Here is a 23,039-nt window from a genome sequence, read left to right on the forward strand (position 1 = left end):
AAACAAAAACAAACAAAGAAGCAAAGAAAGAATAATGAAACTACATAATCCTAAACATAACCATCTGTGTCCATAGCATGTTACTTGTATGTGTGTTTTCAAGGGTATGATATTAGATAACCAATTGATAGGCTGTTCCTGAGGTGAGACCATGTCTCCTGCTCCCTGGCTGCCTGTAGTTTTCTGTGTAGGTCTTTGTAACATGTAATCTTTCTGTAATCCACATTGTGGTGTCCATTTACTTGTCCTTGCCTTTCTCCCATTACGTGGGCATGTTGGGGAAATTTTAGAGATGTAGATTCTGGCATTACCTAGGTGTGAGGGCTACTCTTGGTTATCAACTTGACTACAACAGGAATGAACTACATTTCAGAAATGAAGAGTACACCAGTGAGATTACTTTTGCTTGGTTTAAACCCACTTGTAATCTGGACCTTGGGAATGGGAAGACACACCTTTTGAAATGGTTTTGAGGCTGGAAAGTTAAACCTTCAATCTAGGCCATATCTTCTCCTGGAAGCATATATAAGGACAGGGAAAATTGAAGCTTTTGTTTCTTGCCTGCTTGTGGGCTCATTTCCTTGGTAGCATATCCATTCCTTCACTGGCATTGAAGCCTTCTTCTTTAGAATTCCATCATATACTGAAGACCACAAGAGACATACAGCCTGGTGGATCGAGCAACTACTGGATTTTTGGATTTTCTATTTTTCTTTTCACAGCTAGTAATTAGCTGGAGAGCAGCCTATAAGTCATATAAATTGTGTGTGTGTGTGTGTGTGTGTGTGTGTGTGTGTGTAGAGAGAGAGAGAGAGAGAGAGAGAGAGAGAGAGAGAGAGAGATTTATTCTCTAATTCGGTTACTCTAAAGAACCCTGTATATACAGATTTTGGGGTACCAGAAGTGGCTCTAGAACAGCAGAAATATAAAGATGAATCCTTTAAGTATCTGGAATATGCTTTTCAATTTACCAGCACCTTCAGGTACTAAAACCTGTCCACTCACTTTTTGGAGAGCTTGGGTCATACTGAAAGCCCATGGTGAATTGCAAAGTTAAGGAGATACATGCATTTTATTATCCTGATTCACCAATTGTGAGTATTTGAGGACTCTGTATATGAAACTTTGGATTGTTTTCAAGAAAATAAGGGAAATGATGCACCTGGTTATTTGCTCTTAGCATCCCTGGATAAATTGACACAGGATAGGGATGAGTTCCATGACAGAACTAACCAACTTCTAGCATTTCAGAATACAGAGAGGAACTACAAAGAAGTTAGTTATAAAATTGACTGGATCCAGGTGTAAATAACCAGTCTAAAATGTTTCTTAAGTGTGCCCTGGAAGAGAATCTTCCCCAGCAGCCAAAGACCATGAGTTGTGGAAAATCAAACAAAAACCCTCCTTGTAAGGTGGGCTGTGCTACAGCAAAAATTCAAGTCCCAGCCTCAGACAGTGTGAGCAGTTGCAGTAAGAGTTAATAATGGGATCCTATAACTTGGGGTGTGGATGTGTGGGAGGACCCTATTGCATCTGAGAACTCTAATCTTCAGATGCTCAAGGGTTTGTGTCACCTGAGGAAGTGGTACCCTCAGCCCCACCTCTTGAAATATTGCCTTTTCCACATTTGATGAGTACACTAATCCTTCATTTTATGCTAAACCATAAGTTGCTTTCTCTGAAGAAAAGGCCTGGTAAGATAACACTGATGTTCTACAAGGTCCACCAATAGCTGCCCCTAGACCTAAAACCAAACGTACAACAAAAGCAGCCTCTTAGAGGGGTGGTAGAAAGTGGAGCCCATGAGGAGGTTGCTACACTACTAAATTAAATCTAGCAGACATCGGGGTATATGGGTGGGAAATGGGTTTTAATGGTATGAGATAATGTTGGAAGGAACATAAAACTAGATAGGGCTGAGTTTATTGATATCCATCTGAGTGGAGCTTCTAGGTTTAATATGGAAGATCACCCAATTAAAATAGGTGTCAAAAGTTTACTTGAGGCCTGCAGACATGGCTCAGAGGTTAGAGAACACTGACTGCTCTTCCAGAGGTCCTGGGTTCAATTCCCAGCAACCACATGGTAGCCCACAAAGATCTGTAATGGGATCTGATGCCCTCTTCTGACCTGAAGGCATACATGCAGACAGAATGCTGCATACTAAATAAATAAATCTTAAAAATAAATAAAGTAGCCAGGCGTTTGTGGTGCATGACTTTAATCCCAACACTCAGGAGGCAGAGGCAGGCAGATTTCTGTGAGTATGAGACTAGCCTGGTCGACAAGAGCTAGTTCCAGGACAGCATCCAAAGCCACAGAGAAACCCTGTCTCAGAAAAGAAAAAAAGTTTACTTGAATGATTGACTGAAGCTTTTATCAAAAGACAGCCTTCTGCCTCAGTGAAACTCTTAGGAGTTTGGTGGTGTGGGGTGTGCTGAGATATTCCTTCTGAAGAGAGAGATAAATTATTGCCCCCTGGATACACCCATCACCCAGGAAGAAGCACAAGGTTTCGTGGGCCCATTCAGATGCTGGAATGAGCACATTCCCCACTTGGATGTGTTACTTTGGCCCGTATCCCCAGTGAGTAGGAAACGTGCTACCTGTGTATGGGGTCTGGAGCAGGAAAATGTTTTTCAACAGATCAAGGGTGTTGTGAAGGCTGCTCTACCACATGGACCATATGAGCCAGCAGATCCGATGATGCCTGAGATGCCAGTGGCAGATAGGGATGATGCTTGGAGCCTTTGGCAGGCTGACATAGGTAAATCGTGGGCGCGACCATTGGGATTTTGAAGCAAGAATCTATCTTCATCTGCAGCTAACTATTCTCCCTCTCATAGACACCTCTTATGCCCTCCCCCCGGGGGGTGACAAGAGTGAGTGAGAGAACTAACCCTGCTGTAAGCTAGTTAGAGCACACAGGAGAGTGGGCCCTGACATCCAGCTGGGCAACATACTAGGGCTGTCCCTGTTGTCCTTGTCAGAGAAGCCATCCCTGAGGGAGTGAGAATGAAAGAGCTGACCCTGCAAACCCTCATGTGCTGCCACAGCAACTGGGAAAGAGGGTCCTGAACCTTGTCTGGGCAAAACAGTAGAGCTGGCCCTGGCAATATGAGTCAGGGGGACCAGGAACTGAGGGTCTGAGAATAGAACTGGCCCTTGAGGCTGCACTGGGTGGGCTGGCCCAGGCAATTTTGCAGAACTCCTCTGTGTCTCAAGGGGCCACAATACAGCTTCCAACACATTTTTTTTACACAGGATTATTCTTTTTGTTTGGAGGGGGGCTAGAGAGATTGTTCAGAGGTTAAGAGCACTGGCTGCTCTTCCAGAGGTCCGGAGTTCAATTCCCAGCAACCACATGGTGGCTCAACAACCATCTGTGATGAGATCTGGCATGCAGGTGTATATGCAGGCAGAACACTGTACCCATAGTAAATAAATAAATCTTTTTTAAAAAGAAACAAAAAACACAGGATTTATTCATTTCATTTGTTTTCATTTACATTTGGTTTCTTTGTTTTGTGTTGTCTTTCATTTTTCTTGTGAATTTGGTTTTGTTTGGAGTGAGGGAAGTTGCAAGGGCAGACTGCTGATGTGAGGGTACAAAGGGGATAAGTGGGATCAGGATGTGTGATGTAAAATTCACAAGAATCAATGTAGGTTGAGAGAGAGAGAGAGAGAGAGAGAGAGAGAGAGAGAGAGAGAGAGTGTTAGTTCTTGCCTGCTATTCAACCTTAGTGGAAACTGAATGATGGACAATGAGCCACCAAGTTACCATGTGATCTGAGCTGCCCATCATGAGCTGGGCGTTATCTGACTCACCAGCTCATGAAACAGGACATTCACAGCAGCAATTATAGACGTGGTAGATGTGAGCATGTCCTGAAGACCCAGGAAAGTTACATGAAGAAGTTGCCAAACGCAATGCTGTCTGCTGCCAAGCATTCACTTTTAGCCTCACGGTGTGTCCCTCTGAATGGTTGACTGAGGTTGCCTAGGGCCTGGTTCCCTGGTGGCTCTGCACATTATAAGACACCACCCACGCAGAAGCTGACAACTGCAGCATTGTAACCCCTTTCTGGGACAAGCCTGAAAGACACAGGAAAAGGGAATTCTTCACAGCGGACAGAACTTTAGGCAGTTCACACCGTTACACAGTTTGTTTGTTGTTCTCCAAATGGCTAAATGTGTGATTGTTCGCTGACTCGCTGGCTGTGGCCAGAGGATGGGCTGGATGGTGAGGGCCTGGAAAAAGCATAACTGGAAAACTGTAGATCTCTCCAAGTGGGCAAAGGATATGAAGATATTCCATGTAAATATTCACCCAAAGGTGGCTCAGTTTAAGAGGACTTCAGTAATCAAGTAGATAGACTGGCCCATTCTGTGGACAGTCAGCCTCTTTCCCTATCCATTCCTGTCATTGCCTAATGGGCCTGTGCACAAAGGGGCCATAGTTTCCACAAATGCTGGTTATGAATGGACTCAGCAACGTGGACTTCTGCTCACCGAGGCTGGCGTGGATACAGCTGCTCCTGAGTGCCCATAGCATAGGTCAACATGAATCCCCAGACACGGCACCATTCTGCAGAGTGTCCAGCCAGCAACCTGGTGGCAGATTAACTACATTGCACCACTTCTTCCATGGGAAGGACAATGCTTTGTCCTTACTGGAGTAGGTACTTATTCTGCTTATGGATTTGCTTTTCCTTCGTGAGATGCTTCTGCCAAAGCCACCATCTGTGGACTACAGCACGCGTTATCAACCATCATGGAATTCCACAGAGTATTCTGACCAAGGAACTCACTGCACAGCCTAAGTGCAACAGTGGGCCCACGATCATGGAATCCGCTGATCTCACCATGTTCCCCACCATCCTGAAGCAGCTGGCCTTACAGAAAGAAGGAATGGTGTTTTTGTTGTTGTTGTTGTTGTTGTTGTTTAAAGATTTTATTTATTTATTATGTATACAACATTCTGCTTCCATGTATATCTGCACAGCAGAAGAGGGCACCAGATCTCATAACGGATGGTTGTGAGCCACCATGTGGTTGCTGGGAACTGAACTCAGGACCTCTGGAAGAGCAGTCGGTGCTCTTAACCTCTGAGCCATCTCTCCAGCCCCAGGAATGGCGTTTTGATTAAATAGTTACAGGGCCAATTAGGTGGCAGCAGCCTGGAGAGCTGTGGCAGGGTTCCCCAGAAGGCAGTGTATGCTTTGAATCAGAAACCAATATATTACATGGCTTCTCTTTTAGCCAGGATCCACGTGTCCCAAGAATCAAGGGGAATCCTGTATCACCCCTAGTAACCCACTAGGAAGTTTTTTTCTTCCTGTTCCCTCAATCTTAAATTCTATTGGTCCAGAAATTTTGTTTCCAGACAAGGGAGAGTTTCTGCCAGGAGATGAAACAAACATCCCATTCTCCTAGAAGCTCAGTCTCCCCCTGCTCGCTTTTGGCTTCTAATGCCCTTAAACCAACAAGCTAGGAAAGGAGGAAATGTTTTAGGAGGAGTGATTGTTCCACGTTACCATGGGAGGAATGTTTTCCTCTCTATTTGTTTTTTGCTTTTTAACTCACTGAGTTTAACCAGGGCCATCTGTGAGACTGTGGGTTTGGAGCTATGTGTTGGGAGTCTCCTGGGCTCAGCAGAGGACGACAGCTAAAGGCAGTGATTGTCCTCCTACAATCCATCCATAGACAACATTTGAGAGGGAAAGGGTGGGCCCTGTGAGCCTTTGCCTTCTTAGACTGACTGTGGTCTAGTGTGAGGTCAATGCAGCACAGCTGCTGTTGGTTTCTGATTACAACAGCTGTATGGAGTCTAGAGAATGGCCCCTCTTACTCCCTTTCCTCCTCCTCTTTCTCAATGTTCCCAGACCATAGATGGGATTCTGTAACGGATGTTTTCTGGGCTGGGTCCACATAACTTCTTTATTTTCTGCATCTGGGAAAGCAAGAGTCTCTGCCGTCACCACTGGATCTTTTTAAAACTCATTTTTTATGTTTCATTTAATATCTTAAGCACTAGTCACAGAAGACAAACTTAAACTCGTTCCTGAATTACATCTGGGGCAGCCGATAGCCTGTGCATTGACCAATGCATTAAACTTTTTTCCCTTTGTTTTATCTAAAAGCACATTCAGCATAAGTTACAGAAGACAGACTTGTTCCTTCGTTAGAAAATAGCAAGACCACTATCCAGTAGTGAAAGCAGTACACGCAACATGAATTCAGCCCTGTTGGGGTTCGCAATAGGCTTACGACTGACTTCCACCTATTTCTTTTCAAAATCCAAGTTCCCGAAATGCCTCTTCCCCAAGCCACAGTTGCTGCAGTGTTTGGTTTTGGCTTGTCATGTTTGTGTTGGCGATGAGACGCTGGCTTCTGAATTTAGCCTGTGATCTTTTGATGTAAGTTGTAGCCCAGGAGGCTGGTAGTCGAGGTTGGGCTGTCTGTCTTTTATGTGAAGGTCTCAGCACACAGTGCGGGGTCAGACACCGGGGTGCAGCGTCCTCCTGGCTGCAGCTCTGGTCTAGGCTGCAGCAAGCGTGTGTGGAGTCTGTGCAGAGCGGGTCCAGGGCGGCCTGACAGCCGAGCTGTGAGCAAGGCGGCGGGAGATGCAGGGGGAGGGACGGGTCCCCCGATGGGGTGGGGACAGTCACCCGGAAACAGAAGATGGGAGGCGGTAGCCCATTGGCTGGGTGTAGAATAAGGACGGAGAATGGGTTGGGTTAGAGGAGTGACGTGCACAGGAGCTGGGGCAAAATTTGCGTGAACACTGGAAATTTGGACGGTGGAGGCAAAGTCCGCAGTGCCGAGTGCCCGGTTCCCTGTCGTTGCTCGGGGTCCTGCACGGTGGGAGCGGCGCGCTGCAGACCCGGGTGCGGAGGACGCGGCGGGTCCGCGGGGACCTGAGACCTCGGGATCCGCGGTGTCCGCGCTCGCGGGGCGGCCTGGGAAAGTCAGCAGTCAGCAGCGCAGTGGCGGGAACCGCAGCCCGGCGGCCCTGGAAGCTCCCAGGTCAGAGGAGCTGCGGGGCTGGGACCCGGGAGGGAGGGAGGAGCGGGGGTGCGAGCGGTTTCTCTGCTGCTCATCAGGAAGCCGGCTCCCAAATTCTGCTGTGCGTGTCTTTCCTTGTCGGTAAATTTTCGATCGTAATAACTCGAACAATCCTGTTTTTTTTTTCTCGCCCATTATCTTCTGATACTGAAATATTCTTATACTCATTCTTATATATGAGTAGCGTGTTTGATTTTATCTGTTGAGATTTGCAAGCACGACAAAGCTCTGGCAATTTACAATGATCCACACTAACTTCCGTGTTATACACTTCCCTGTTCAAGAGAGAGGCATTGGATCTGGGGTCTTGGGTTTCCTCTGGACTTTTAGATATTAATCATGAATGTAACGCCTGCAAATTTCATTGAATCTGAAAGTTCCCCAAGTATGGTTGTAGGCATTAACCTTTAAAAGTAAACTTTTTATCCATCATAAATTTCCCATCTGAGACTTATGCACTCCGTGCTGTAAATACTGCATTCCAAAAAGTGTCTTTGCCAGGCCTGGTGGCACAGGCCTTTAATCCCAACCCTCAGAAGGCAGAAATAGGTGGATTGCTTTGAGTTGGAGGCGGGGGAGGTCTACAAAGTGAGTTCCAGGACAGCCAGAGCTCCGTGGTGAGTTCCTGTCTCAAAAAAACAAGAAAATTTAAACAACAAATAGACAATGAAAAGCACAGTGTCAGATCACAGTATCTTCACAGTTAGAAAAGGTGTTATAAGCCTCTTTTGGTGGACCTTGGAGTCCCTTGCTAGCCTAGTCTATGGAGTCAGTTTAAGAACAGCCAAAATGAGAAAAGAAATTTAAAAGTATTATAGCGGCTTCTACTGCCACCTGGGGCCATGGTGACATCCTAGCCCCCCAGCTGCTTCCTAGGACCTTGTCTGGATCTTGGGTGTGGCCAATACTGATTTCTGTGGCCCATTTCTCCACCACAGGCCACATGGACGATGACTCAGATATAGGTGTCTTTAGGGCTTTATCGCACACCGCTCTGCAAGTTTGTGAATTTTTTTTTTTTGAATGAGTCTCAACGTCTCCCAGAGTAAAGTGAAATCCTCAGACAAAAAAAGAAAAGTTTCAAGAAATGTTCTCTCCCTCCTGCGTTGTTTGTGTGCCTTTGGGAGGTGTCAGGCTTCATAATTTTTTTTGGCTTCGTTATAAATTCATAATGTCACGAGTGCATAATATTCTCATCCCAATCATTCAGTACCATTTCCGCCCCTGAGTTTGGACTGAGCTGTGATTGGAAGTGGGATTCAGGTTACAATAACTGAAATTGATTGCCAATTGTTTTCGGTATTCTCACAGGGAAGGACAGTTGGGGAATCATTTGTCTAGTCCAATGTTTCATTTTTGACGTATCTCCTGGGCACGGTACTGTGGTAGAAATGTGGGTGCTTTCTGAAGAGTATTTTTCTCATGTGCAGGGCTCACTGACCTGCCAGACCTGCTCACCTGTGGAGCCTCTGCCCGGTAGATGGAGAGAGAAGAGCCAGTAGTTAAAGCTCCAGGTACGTTGGAGAGATTGATGAAGGGGTGGCAAGGGGTGTGAATGAATGTGGAAGCTGGGCATGAAATCAGCTTTGCCACATCCTGTTTCACTAGACGTAAGTCTGAAGACTGCCACTCAGAAAGGTCTCAGGATTATCCTAATGCAGGCGTGAGAAGTCTTTCTACAGAAGAAATGAAAACGGAGGCAAGTAAAATTGTACTTGACCAAAGCCTGTGAGCGATGCTGTCCTTACCCTGCTCGCGTCACTGATCATGTCCTCAGACGATTACCAATGATCTTCAGTTCTGCAATCTTCATATAAAATGATGAAAATTAATTCCTCCAGTTTTGTTCATTGTTTCCAGAATTTTGGAGCTTTTGGTATTCTAGCATGTTCTCTCCATTTGGGTTTTAATGTTTCCATTCCTGAGAATAATGCCAGAGGATATTTGATAAGAATCAGGAAGTATATTTACAGCCTGCTACATTCCGTCTATACTGTCTGCTATTGTCTGTTGGAAATTAGGGTAAATACTGAGAATGCAGTGAGGACTTATGCTAACTTAGTAAGTAGTGGTTGTAGGTTCTCCTCTAGGATCCATGCTTTTGCTAGCCCTGGGGAAACTGGCTAGGTTTCCAGTACCAGGCATGTTCTCCCTCTTGTTGAGAGGGTCTTAATTGAATTAGAAGCTGTTGGATACCAGGAAAGTTTGAGTGCCACTCCTGGACCCTTAGGGTCATTGTGCAGTGCAGATCATTGTTGTGGTCCACAGGTGTCATGGGACTGTTGGCTGTTCTTCCCTTTGGAAGCTTGCATGTTGCCTTCTGGAACCATGAAAGCTAGGCCCCTGGGAGGAGGCTTTAAGATCAGTTCCATTTTGAGTCTAGGCTTTGAGTCTGAAGTGTGTGGCTTCTTCAAAAACAGGGATGACAGTGACGATTCAAAAGGCAGGTTTCCCCAAGGCTTTGCAAGTGAGGGTTCCTCCAACGGAAATCATGAGGATCTCGCTGGGTCAGCCTAGTGATTATTGTATGACCCCTGTGGCTTTTAGCAATTCCCCATATTTCATTTCATAAATGCAGTGTATGAAATTCTCTCTGTGCAATGGACATAGCACATCCTACTTATATGAGGACTGGAAGAAAAAATAAAAGTAAAAAGATGAGTGTTCATATAATTTCTAAATTGATAAAAAGTTTCCATGAGGAGTTATTATGAACAAAATTTTTAACTGAATTAACAAGGTAATGAGCTATGTCCTCTGCTGAAGAAAGCTGGAGCCTGGAATGGCTAATAGTATTGATCTGAGAATGTAAAGTGCCCGAGTCTATGCCTGGCTGGGAACTATTCTAAACACCTTTCAAGTGAGCCTGTACCTGCTCTCATGACATAGATCCATCTAAAGTCAGCATGACTCGATGTTGTTAAGCTTGTCTAAAAGTTGTAGCTTTGAATTATCAGAAGAGGAATGCTAGTTTAGGGTGTTAGTTTTGTCTATTAGTCTTTGATTCATTGTATTAAATTATTAACCTTCGCATTTATGAAGCATCGTTAGAGTTTACCTGAGTTTGTGGTGAGCATCTGCAGGACCAAGCCTGTAGTTGAAGTTAAACTAATAAGTTAAACTTGAAATTAAAGCAATAATAAAACTGTTTTAGCTATGAGAGGGCAGAACCAACTCTCTCAAAATGTATATAGTAAAATTTTCACAACAGAACAGTTGTCAGAGACACATAAAGACGTTGTCTGAGACCACATGCATTACAGGATCTCGGGCAGAATCTATACAATTAGCAATAGAACGTTTTTAGAAGTCAGTTCAGCCCCTGGACTGTAGAGTTCAATATAGCAAAAAAAAAAGGTGGGGTGGGGGGTGTAAGTGACAAAGTTGTATAGAAGTTGCTCATGGTTGCTTCCTGCTGATAAGGGGTGACGTTGAGAGGGAGAGCGGGCTGTTTTAGACTCTGTGAGGCCTGCAGGCAGCTTGGGAGCAGTCTGTGTGTCCTGAGAATGCAATAGGGCCCCCTGGAGTGAGAGCTGGAGGCTGGCGCTCAGGGCTGCAGCAAGGCTGTGGTCAGAGGAAGAGCAATCTGTAACACTTTAAATGATTATAAGTCTGGTGGTGGGATAAATATATGTTAATAGGAGAATATGAAGTTTAGGAATTTTGGAGATGAAACTTTTTTTCATAGGTACACACTTGCAATTTCTATGTGTACAGTAGCTGAAGAGAAAAAGGCGGTCCAGGCCAGGCAGAGAGGGAAAGTTTCTCCACCCTCCCAAAAAATTGGCAGGTGGGAAAACAAGCAGCAGACAAGCAATACTTATCTTTAGGTTTATTTTGACCTGTGATGAAATTGAAGGATCCAAATTGATCTCTTGAAGCTTATAAGAGTGTTTCTTAAGAGGCAAAAAAAAAAAAAAAAAATTGTTACTTATTATTATTTGTAGTCTGCATTGAAATGTGTGTGGAAGAGGCAAAGAGGCTCATTTTGAGTCATAATAGAAGCTTTGAAACCTAAAACTAATTTTGGTTAAAAGGAGTAATATTTCCTTTCCTGTTTAGAAGGCTGTATGTATATAAATTAAAGTGATGTCGCCATCAAAATCAGAAGACTTTTTCAGTTTTACATTTAAAAAAAAATGTTCAAAGGGAATATAAGACTATGCTTGTGGTTAAACAGTATATCTAACCATACCTTTCTTTATGAGGCTAATGATTGCATATACTAAGTTTAGATTTTGAGATTATTTTTGGAAATGAGTAACTTGGAGAATTGAACCTGTCCTTTTGATAGATAAAGGAAGGCAATTGACTCCAAAGTTTATGCATACTTAAAATAGAGCTTTTGCAGAAATTAGAACAAGGAATAGTTTTTCTTATCATGAGAAGTTTAAACGTCTTAAATGGCAAAGAGATAAGCAAAGGAATTGTATCAATAACAGTATGTTTATGAATATAGTTTTGAGTATATGAGAATATATTCAAAGATTAATTGAATATGTTTGAATAGTATTTATAAGTTTAGTCAATAATCTGTATTTTAATATCTTATAGAGTAAGTAAATTTTAATCAATAAGTTGTAAAAGTTTACAGTTAAATTTATTCTTAACAGCCGGGCATTGGTGGTGCACACCTTTAATCCCAGCACTCGGGAGGCAGAGGCAGGTGGATCTCTGTGAGTTCGAGGTCAGCCTGGTCTCCAGAGCAAGTGCCAGGATAGGCTCCAAAGCTACACAGAGAAACCCTGTCTCAAAAAAAAAAAACAAAAAAACAAAAAAAAAAATATTCTTAACAGTTTATTTGTCCTCTAAATTATTTTATTATATATATTTTATATATCACATATATTGTATATTATATAGCTATACATTATATATTTATACATAGAATAAAATCATAATAATTAAAGAAATTATCCAAATAATGGTTTAGATAATCATTCGGCTGTATTTCTTAATTATCTTTAATAGTTTATTATTTGAGTAATGTTATTGTTAACAGTTTATAAGTTAGTTATCATATAAACTTGGAACTTTATATTTTATCTCTGTTAAATTTAGCCTAAAAAATATAATGAAGTTATGTTAATATGGAAACAAAACCTCTTAAGCAGAAATACAATATATAAGGAGACTCTTAATCAGAAATAAGGAGATTCTTAAGCAGAAACATAATATATATAAGGAGATTTTTTGAACCAGAAATAAGGAGATTCTTAATCAAAAACACAATATATAAGCAGACTGATTAAGTATGAATCCATAAGGTATTTTATAATGTATCATAGACAGTCAGGTGATTAAAATGCCTAAAACGGCTGCTTTATGGGTAAAGGAGGAAAAGTGTGTTTTAAATTCTTATGGGGATACCACGATAACAGAGAGGACGTGTAAACTCAGATATTTAATAGGAAGGCAAATAGACAGCTGAAGAAATAGCTCCTTAGGGTTAGGATAAGAGAGTTTCTTTTTAGAGTTAAGTGGAATCTGTACAGTTCAGACTGTAGACAAAAGCAAGCAGTGGCGGTGTGACTTTTAGGTGCTGACCGCCCAAAACAGAAGGCTGAGGAGGGTGGGGCGGCATGGGAGAGTGCAGACAATTAGATGCTGAGAGCAGTGTGGTCAGTTTAGGAGTCTTCAAGTGAACCGAGAAACCCTGTAGAATTTTTGCAAACCCTGAAGACAGGGTTTGCGTGATGTCTCCCTGATTTGGTCTCCGGTGGGCTAGCCTGAAGTTCCTGTATGTGGCTATGTATTTTTGTCAAGAAACCAGGAACCAGGTAGCCTCATCCCTTTAGAGAGAAAGGCAGATTCATAGTATGGTGGGAAGAAAAGTTTTAAACATCCTTTGAGTTTTTAAAGCAGCTGGGGTAGTCTGTTTAAAGCACAGCCTAACAGGATTAGCTTGTTAGTGAAACTTGCCCTGTGGTTTCAATGAGGAGCAGCAGGAGCTTCAAGCAGCCAGGCAGGTTCTGGTTCAGAATTTAACTCTCTAGCTCCCATGAGAAAAGAAAGCTCTTTTGGAACAGACAGGGATCCCACATGGGAGAGCCTGGCAAACATTATTGACCTTTGTTTATGTTAGACGTAACAAGGAATGTCAATTAGGATTGTAGTGCATTGCTGTTTTTTGTTTGTTTGTTAGACCTGGAGAGAAATAGCAGCTTTGTCTCTTTAGGAGAGAACGCAGAGACTTCAGCATATCATCTCTTGAGCCATTAATCTGAACAATTGATTGTTGCATTGCAGGTTTTGTTTGCCCTCTAGGAAGAAGGAAAATTATAAAGAGAGAGCACTTAAAGTGGGCTCATCCTTAACAAAGCACTTAAGTCCTCAGAACAGTAGCATTTCACCTGTGAGGGCTCTCTGAGAACTGATTAGCAAGAGGCTACCAGAAGGGACCTTTGGGGGCGGTACCTCCGGGAGGGAGGGGTTAAGGAATTTTTCTTTTACTCACCATCAATGAAGCTTTAGGTGTCTTCAGGTTCTCCAGCTACCTTTTCAGCGAGATCCTGCTGTAGACCACAGATTAGGGACTCTCCCAGGATAGTTCCGCTCTGTAGACCAGGCTGGCCTGGAACTCACAGAGATCCGCCTGCCTCTGCCTCCCGAGTGCTGAGTGCTGGGATTAAAGGTGTGCGCCACCAATGCCCGGCCTTAACTCTTCCTTTTTTGACCCCTTGATTTGATAGGGAAGCAAGCCATCTATTCATTGTTCCTGAAAGAGACGCTCACAGAAGACAAACAGTAAGACGTGGCTGATCCTCCAATAAACATGTCCCAGGTCAGTGGTCCTTCCTCCCAAAAAGTGTTATACCTTGATACTTTGAAAGCGTGTGATTTTCTGTTTCTGGTCATTTTTTTTTTTAATTTTATTATATATAAAAAAAAATGTTGCAAACAGACTAACAAAAATCCCACACTGCAATTAAGCAGACCCCAAAACTATACAGTTCAATGTACTTTTATACAGTTAGAGTCGTCACAGGGAACAGAAGCTCTGGAGCCCCACATGGGATTTTATATTTCACAATCAAACACATTTTTATTTACTTAACCACCAAAACCTGAAAGACCTGTGACAGAATTCGAGCTGGAAAAGTATTTAGCTTTATATCCTTTTCCATAACTGGGTTCATTACCTGCATTGTGTCCCTGGTGATTTAACCTTCCGTTCACTTTCTCCATTTCTATCATTTTTACATATACATTGAATCTATATACATACTTGATTGGGTAGATTCTGCATATGAGAGAGAAGGCGGTGTCTTCTTTCTAAAAGTGTATGACCATATGTAATTTTACACATTTTGGGTCTATCCATTTCCCTGCAGATTTTCATTTTAGTTTGTCTCCAGAACTTTCCTTTGGCGATTAAAACAGCAGTACACATGGTATATGAATATCTCTGTAGTGGGCTGTGTTGTTCTCTGGGTATATGGCCAGGACTGAAAGAGCTGGGTTATATATGTTAGTTATCCCTTCCATTTTTTCAGTAATCTCCAAACTGATTCCCACAGTGACCGTGTTAATTTGCACCCTCCCCTCCATCAACAGTGAAGAAGGTTTCCTTTCTCTCCATATCCACTCGAGCGTCTGTTGTCAGGCTAGCTAGGGACAGCCATTCAGCCTGGGCTGATGCAGTATTTCCCAGTAGTTTGAATTTGCATTTCCACGATGGCATTTTGGGGATCCTGAACACTTTCCTGAATGTTTATTGGTTCTTTCTTCACAAAGTGTCTATTCAGTTTCAGCTGCCCGTTTGTTGACTGTCAGCATTATTGTCTTGGTATCTAATCTCTGTCGTTCTCGGTAAACTCTAGGTATGAGCCCCTATCCAAAGCATCACTGGTACAGATTCTCCCCGACTCTGTGGGATGACTGTGTGCTCTGCTGACTTTTTTCATTGATTAACAGAAACGCTTTATTTTCATGTTGTCCCGTCTGTTGATACTTGCATCAGTTCCTGTATTGTTGGTATTGTTTCTAATCAATAAGTTCTGTCCATCCCCACGTCCTCACAGATGTTTTCTAGGTTTCTGGGTTTCTGGGTTTAAGAAAGGCTTTTGATGTGTTTTGAAAAAATAAAAATCTAATTTCATTCTCCTGATAGATCCAGATTGGCCATCACCAATTTGTTGAAGAGGCGGAATTTTTGTAATGTATTGTTTGGTCTCCTTTCTCAAATATTAAGTAGTCCTAGATTTATCATTTTCTTTCTGTGTCCTCTATCTTATTCTCTCATCCCCCTTTCTCCTTTTCTGATGATACCAGGCTGTATTTATGGCTACAGATTTACAATATCAGTCCATAAATCCACACTTAATATCACTTTTCTCATTTTTCTCCTTCCCAGATTATCTCTCCCATCCCCACGGCAAATGTCTGACCTCTAAACTAACATGAACTTATGACCCGAAATTTTGAATATGTTTCCACTTTGACACATGAACAAGAAATATATTGGTGCCTAATTGCTTTAAAGAATGGACTATATGCCACGTAGGCTCTGTTTGTAGGATCTGTCCCATTTCTTGAATCATGGTTATAAAAATGTTCATTGAAACATATGGACGAGTTGGAATAACTCTTAGAAATGTAGTTGGGCAGTGGTGGTGCACACCATTAATCCCAGCACTCAGGAGGCAGAGGCAGGCAGATCTCTGTGAGTTCAAGGCCAGCCTAGTCTAGAAAGCAAGTTCCAGAACAGCCAAGGATGTTACACAGAGAAACCCTGTCTCAAAGGATTAAAAAAAGAAATATATGGAATCAAAAGAGACCTATATCTTGGTCCTTAATACTAAATAATACTTGATTCCTAAATCTAATGATTTAAGCACACTATAGAGGTCAGACATAGATGTCACATGTGGCATTATGTGGCATGCATCAGGAGTCATGTGTTAGGGTCTTGACTGATTGATGTGCAGGATCCATCACATTAGATGCAGAAAGAACATTCCTCATGATTGCCTTGCTCTAGTCCGTTCCTGTGAGAGTCATGGCTCTCCTCCCCCACCCTGAAGTTGCAGTGTTTTCAAGTGGAGATTTGGGGAATGGGCTCTGACCTGAAGGTTTGCATTTCTATCCCTGACTCATGGCAGGGGCAGAATATGTCACCACCTGGCATTTTCATAGAAAAAACTAAGAGAACCATAAACCCTGTAACCTAAAATCTCTAGACAATAGACATAAGTACTGAAAAAGAACACATTGATGACTACAAAACTCAGACACAATAGCTCACATTTTCTCCTTAGCCATCATTCTGTGTTTTATTATTTGCAAAGCACTGAAAGTGTCTATAATTCACAGAATTTAATATAGGAAATTATGTCATCTTGTTAATCCTAATAGCAAAAATAAGACCATTACCACAGTTTGAGGGAATTTGAAGCATGCTTGATTTTGTTATTGGGGTGCACCAAGGAGCTGGCCAGGAACTCCTCGTAAGTCAGATTAAAGGGAGCAGCCCTGAAACCATCTCTTGGGCTCCTTTTAAGGAGTAGAAACACAAGTAGTTTTACAGAAGGGAGACAAGGAGGCAGTAAAAGAATGCAAAAATATCTTTTTAAAAAGTCATGTGTTCGCCGGGCAGTGGTGGTGCATGCCTTTGATCCCAGCACTTAGGAAGCAGAGGCAGGCAGATCTCTGTGAGTTTGAGTACAGCCTGGTCTACAAGAGCTAGTTCCAGGACGACCTCCAAAGCCACAGAGAAACCCTGTCTCAAAATCCCTCCCCACAAAAAAAAAGTCAGGTGTTCACCAAGTAATTAGGAAGGAGTAAGGGTATTCTCAAAAACAAATCAAGGTCATGGATGGGGAAGACCAGGTTCCAGGAAACAGAGAGAAACTCATCTATCACGGTGAATAGATATTTACTGATAAAAATACAGCATAATGACTCCTGCCTTCAAAATGGAGTCAGGCAGGTTCTGCAACTTCCAAATGCATGTACAGTCACTACACTGCAATGCACATGCTTAACTATAACTTAAACATTATTTGATGTGGATTTTTACTTCCTTTAATTTTTATTTCTCTTTGTAAGTGAAGTGAAATGTCCTTCAAAACTTCTAAAATTGTCTTATGTTGGCTTATGCATATGCTTAGGAAAATTTTAGATTATATCAAATGTGGCTCATGTGGATTTTTTTTTATCTGCTTTATAGTGGCCCAAATATTTTTATCAAACTATTTCCTGAGACTACTTGATATAATATGTTAATGCTTAATGGACAGTATGCAGTGCTGGTACTATCCTTCTTACTGTGGGGGAGGGAAAAAAAAGCAAACTCTTTGTCTATGAAATCAGCCCTGTATTCTATCTTCCATACCCTTTGCTATGTAATGCTGTGACATTGTACCTAGAGTTTAAACATCCCAGCTGAGCCTGTTAGAATGGAGCCATGTCCCCAACTAAGAATCTAAGCAATAATAGGGAGACTACCTTAAATGCCCTTCCCCCATAATGAGATTGATGACTACCTTAAATGCCATTCTAGATCCTTCATCCAATAGCTGATGGAAGCAGAAGCAGACACCCACAGCTAAGCACTGAGCTGAACTCCTGGAATGCAGTTGTAGAGAGGGAGAATGGATGAGAAAAGGGGTCAAGACCATGCTGGGGAAACCCACAGAAACAGCTGACCTGAACAAGGGGGAGCTTATGGACCCCAGACTGACAGCTAAGGAACCAGCATAGGACTGAACCAGGCCCCCTGAATGTGGGTGTCATTTAGGAGATATGGGCAGTCTATGGGGCCTCTGGTAGTGGAACAGTATTTATCCCTAGTGTACGAATGGATTTTGGGGCCCATTCCCCATAGAGGGATACTTTCTCAGCCTAGACACACAGGGGCGGGCCTATGCCCTGCCCCAGATGAGATTGTTTCTAATTTTAATAAAAAGGGATAAAACGAATAGAGTCACGTAAGGCTCAAATACACACAGGATTAATTCAGTGTCAGTATTTTAGCATGATTTTCAAGTACAGCATTTAAAACCACATTTCCTCATTATGAATTTTCCTTCTGAAACATGTCTGCTGTGATCCTGTGTAATGTAAACACACCATATGTAACAGATACATAGGCATGTCTAGACCATAAATGTCTTTTGTTTCATGTATACTGCTCGAAAGACTATCGTGTCAAAATGTTTTCATAGAGTTAAAAAGTCCGTTATAGAATGTGACCACATTTGAAATTAGCTTTCTGTGTAATTGTATTTGTTCATCTACATCCTGTCTCTTTATATTCAGGAAAGCACTCTTCCTGGGATCATGATAACACACTACCTTCTGTTTCAGGGTCTGTTGACTTTCGGGGATGTGTCTGTGGACTTCCCCCAGGAGGAGTGGGAATGCCTGGACTCTGCTCAGAGGGCTTTGTACATTGATGTGATGCTGGAGAATTACAGCAACCTGGTTTCTGTGGGTGAGAGCATTTTGTATCTAGAATTCCTAACCCATCTTTTGTATGGACTGGCATTATATGTTGTGAACTCTCTGTTAAGCTGTCCTTGAAAGTGCAGGAAACAGGGAGTTTTTGATAGTAGAAAAGAACTTTTTCATAGTATTTAATTTTTTTTTCATTTTCCATTTTGGTTTTTGTTTTGTTTTGTTTTGCTTTTCAAGACAGGGTTTCTCTGTATTGTTTTGGAGGTTGTCTTGGAACTCGATCTGGAGACCAGGCTGGCCTCAAACTCACAGAGATCCGCCTGCCTCTGCCTCTGGAGATTAAAGGGTTGAGATTAAAGGCGTGTACCACCAATGCCCGGCTTCATTTTCCATTTTCAAGGTGTCATGTACCATTCATTTAGACTCCAAAATATATTCAGGAACTCAGCGTAAAAATATTTCCACCAATTTCTTAAAGCCCCATGTCCACCATTGTATTTTACATTGTTTTAATTGTGGAAAAAAAACCTTCAAGATATGCAAACTGATACTTCTCCCTAACTATGCTGCAAATTCTGACAGAAAATAGCAATAAGCAACCTTTCCTGTATTCTTCTACTTTGTGTTCTCTTCATGTAATAAGCAGAGCACTGTTAAATATCTGTGTCTACAAATTTTAGCATGGGTCATGGGTCACAGAACACATGAGTTATTATATGCAAGGTAGACCTGGTCACCTGTCTGGAGAGAATGCGAATGTCCTGGAATATGGAAAAGAATGAGTAACCACAACTAAGGTGGCCTAGTGAATAAGTACAACAGCAGTGATGGCTTCCAGTGAAAAAGAAAGCAAGAGCTGAGAATGTTTTTGTGATACTCAATTCCACCTGAAAGGGTCATTTAACTTACAGTAGTGTCTGGGCCCCAGGACACATCTCATCTATTGTTAGAAGACATTGTGTCTATTGTACCTGTATTATGGTGACTTCATACTAATACAAAATACAATATTATTTGACTTTGCTGCCATCAAACTAGAATAATTTTACAAACTATGAGCCTAAGGTGAGTCCAAGAAATGGGATTATTCTGTAATTGCTTTCCTTCTGTGAATATCTTCATATTATATCCTTTATTCTCTGGCCAGTGGAAAACATACAGACAGACACCCTTCTGGAAAATAATCTCAGGAGTCAGTGTACAGAGTAGACTTGAGAATCACCCTATGAGGAAAGTTAAGAAACTCAGTGGTGTGTGGACCTCAGAGAGTAGAGGATAAAATTAAGCATTAAGCAATAACCACCCAGGACATCCCTGCCTCAAACTATCTAGAGCCTCTGGTATCTGGTAGAATACTGCCATTGCAGTGAACCCTTTAATGCTTTTAATACGTCTTAATCTTAGGTAGAATTGGGCTGTAAGTATGAATACTGTGAACCTGAGATAGGATTACCCTCTTCTTTGTCAATTTCACAGAAAACATATTTTAAAATATAGACATGAATTCTAAATGTAACCAGTCAGTGAGCTGTATCCCAAAGATAATTACTTACTCCCAATTATTTTCCATGTCTTTCTAAGTTAGACATTTTCTTTTTTTTTTTAAAGATTTTATTTATTTGTTATATATACAACATTCTGCTTCCATGTATATCTGCACACCAGAAGAGGGCACCAGATCTCATATCGGATGGTTGTGAGCCACCATGTGGTTGCTGGGAATTGAACTCAGGACCTCTGGAAGAGCAGCCAGTGCTTTTAACCTCTGAGCCATCTCTCCAGCCCAAAGTTAGACATTTTCAATAAAGAAGCAATATCTGCTATAACTCACTGACCTTTGAAGGCTACCGTGCTGTGTTTGTGAGAATCCATACAATTACAGTGAATGAAAAATGTCCATTACTGGGAGCTCTAATCTAAATAGTTCCAGGTTCACATATCTTCTAAAAGAGAACTTAGGGAGATAGTTGTTTATCACATGTTATTGGAACAAACCCTATTAATATGGAATATTCTCATTTTCAGAGAACTATTGCAAATGTGAGCCTGTCCATCACCATGTGAAGACTGAAAAGGAGTCTTGTCAGTGTAATGAGCTTGGCAAAGTGCCTCATGACCCCTCCACATGTGCACTTCATAGAACAAGTGAAACTACAGAGAACTCCAATAACTACACATGCAGTAATCCCAGGGATGCCTCTGTTGACTCACCAAACCCAGACAGACATGAAACCATGTACACTGGAGAAGGAACTTGTCAATCTAAAGACTGTGAGAAATCTTTAAATTTGTGTTCCAACATTACTCAAGATCAGAGACTCGACGATGAAAAGAAAAAGCATAGGCAGGAAAAATATGATGACTATTTCACCTCTGTGTACAATCTTTTTCAACAACCAATCTACATTGGAGAGACACCACACCAGTGTGGGAAATGTGGGAAATGCTTCAGTACTGCCTCAAGCCTCACTGTACATGAGAGAATTCATACTGGAAAGAAACCCTACAAGTGCAAATTTTGTGGCAAATCATTTAACCAGTGTGCAAATCTAAAAACACATCAAAGACTTCATACTGGGGAGAAACCTTACCAATGCAAAGAATGTGGAAAGTCATTTCCTCAGTTGTCAGCACTTAAAAGCCATCATAAAATGCACACAGGAGAGAAGCCTTACAAATGTAAGGAATGTGGCAAATCTTTTGCCCACTCTTCCAGTTTCAGGAGACATCAGAATATCCATGCTGCTGAGCAACATTACACTTGTCAAGAATGTGGCAAGGCCTTTCATCAGCTGTCACACTTTAAAAGCCATTACAGACTCCATACTGGAGAGAAGCCTTACAAGTGCAATGAGTGTGACAGAGCCTTTACCCACTATTCATCATTTAGAAGACATCAGAAAACTCATTCTCTAGAGAAATTTAATGAATGCAAAGAATGTGGTAAGTCTTTCCTTGAATTGTCACATCTTAAACGACATTACAGAATCCACACTGGTGAGAAACCTTACAAATGTGAGGTATGTGACAAATCCTTTACTGTGAGCTCAACTCTTAGAACACATCAGAAAATCCATACTGGGGAGAAACCTTACAAATGTAAGGCGTGTGACAAGTCCTTTATCAAGTACTCACATCTTACAAGACATCAGAGTGTTCACACTGGAGAAAAACCTTACAGGTGTAAGGAATGTGACAAGTGTTTTACTGAGTTCTCAACACTGAGAGAACATCAGAAAATACATACTGGAGAGAAACCCTATAAATGTGGAGAATGTGACAAATCCTTTATCCAGCGTTCAAATCTTAGAATACACCAGAGAGTCCATACTGGAGAGAGACCTTACAAGTGTAAGGAATGCGGCAAATCTTTTACTAAGTGCTCAACTCTTCAAGCACATCAGAAAATTCATACTGGAGAGAAGCCTTATAAATGTATGGAATGTAACAAATCCTTTACCCAGGATTCACATCTTAGAACACATCAGAGGGTTCATACTGGAGAGAGGCCTTACAGTTGTAAGGAATGTGGCAAATCTTTTACTAGGAGCTCATATGTTAAAGCCCATCTGAAAATTCATACTGGAGAGAAACCATACAAATGCAAAGACTGTGACTTTTCCTTTATCCAGATGTCAAATCTTAGAAGACATCAAAAAATTCATACTGCAGAGAAAATCACCGTTGTAAATAATGTGACATAGCATTTTCCAGTATTCTCTGCCTACAAATCACAACAGTGCATAAAAGAGAATCATAAAGATAAGAAACTTGTGGAAGTCTTTAATGAAGGTTTACATTTTTAAAAATATCCTAGAGTTTATGTTAAAAATAAAAGTCTGCAAATATAACATATAATATAGCCTTTTATTTCTTTCAGTGTGTATGCACGTTTTGCCTACAAGTATGTCTGTGCACTACATGTATGCCTGGTGTAGGTAGAGCACAGAAGGTCCATTGAATTCCCTGAAGCTGGAGGTACACACTATTGTGAACTGCCCTGCATATGTTGGGATTTGAACACTGGTCCCCTGGAAAAGCAAACATTGCTCTTACCTAATAAGCAATCTCTCCAGCCCCTAGTAAAAAAAAAAAAATGTAATAAAAACATTTATCTTGGGGGCTGCAGAGATGGCTCAGTGGTTAAGAGCACTGACTGTTCTTCCAGAGGTCCTGAGTTCAATTCCCAGCAACCACATGGTGGCTCACAACCACCATGAATGAGATCTGGTGCCCTCTGTTGGCATGCAGGCAGAAGACTGTATACATAATAAATAAATAAAATCTTAAAAAAAAATTATCTTTTTCAACACCCCAAAATGCATAGTAATACCACATATTCTGGTGTATTCCTTTATTCCTAGCACTCAGGATGCAGAGGCAAGATCTCTGTGAACCGGAAGATGTCATCATCTTAAGTTCCAAGACAACCAGGACTACATAAACTCTTTATCAAAAGCAACAAACAAATACTAATAACTAGTAACATAAAAAATATGACAAAGCCACTAGTTTTCCCTCTAATTGTGATATCCATCACAAAATCCATACTTCTGAGAAACCATGTAAAG

At 41.6% G+C, this 23,039-nt stretch overlaps 1 protein-coding gene and 1 pseudogene across 4 annotated transcripts; both read left to right on the top strand.

Annotated features, from left to right (window-relative positions):
• The window catches only part of LOC113830959, a 66,242-nt pseudogene that overhangs the window by 3,169 nt on the left and 40,034 nt on the right, over nucleotides 1-23,039 (top strand).
• Nucleotides 6,751-22,326, top strand: LOC100765289 (zinc finger protein 54). Of its 4 annotated transcripts, none has more exons than XM_027434023.2 (6): nucleotides 6,751-7,029; nucleotides 8,499-8,582; nucleotides 13,761-13,852; nucleotides 15,182-15,230; nucleotides 18,379-18,505; nucleotides 20,494-22,326. In XM_027434023.2, exons 5-6 carry the CDS (start codon nucleotides 18,472-18,474, stop codon nucleotides 22,170-22,172), a joined length of 1,713 nt encoding a protein of 570 aa, XP_027289824.1. In that variant the 5' UTR covers nucleotides 6,751-7,029; nucleotides 8,499-8,582; nucleotides 13,761-13,852; nucleotides 15,182-15,230; nucleotides 18,379-18,471; the 3' UTR covers nucleotides 22,173-22,326. The 4 variants fall into 4 exon arrangements, with proteins under 4 accessions (XP_027289824.1, XP_027289823.1, XP_027289822.1 ...); XM_027434022.2 differs by having other exon boundaries at nucleotides 15,182-15,225; XM_027434021.2 differs by lacking the exon at nucleotides 15,182-15,230.

The sequence above is a fragment of the Cricetulus griseus genome, unplaced genomic scaffold (genome assembly GCF_003668045.3).
Source record: "Cricetulus griseus strain 17A/GY unplaced genomic scaffold, alternate assembly CriGri-PICRH-1.0 unplaced_scaffold_30, whole genome shotgun sequence".
Taxonomy (NCBI): domain Eukaryota; kingdom Metazoa; phylum Chordata; class Mammalia; order Rodentia; family Cricetidae; genus Cricetulus; species Cricetulus griseus.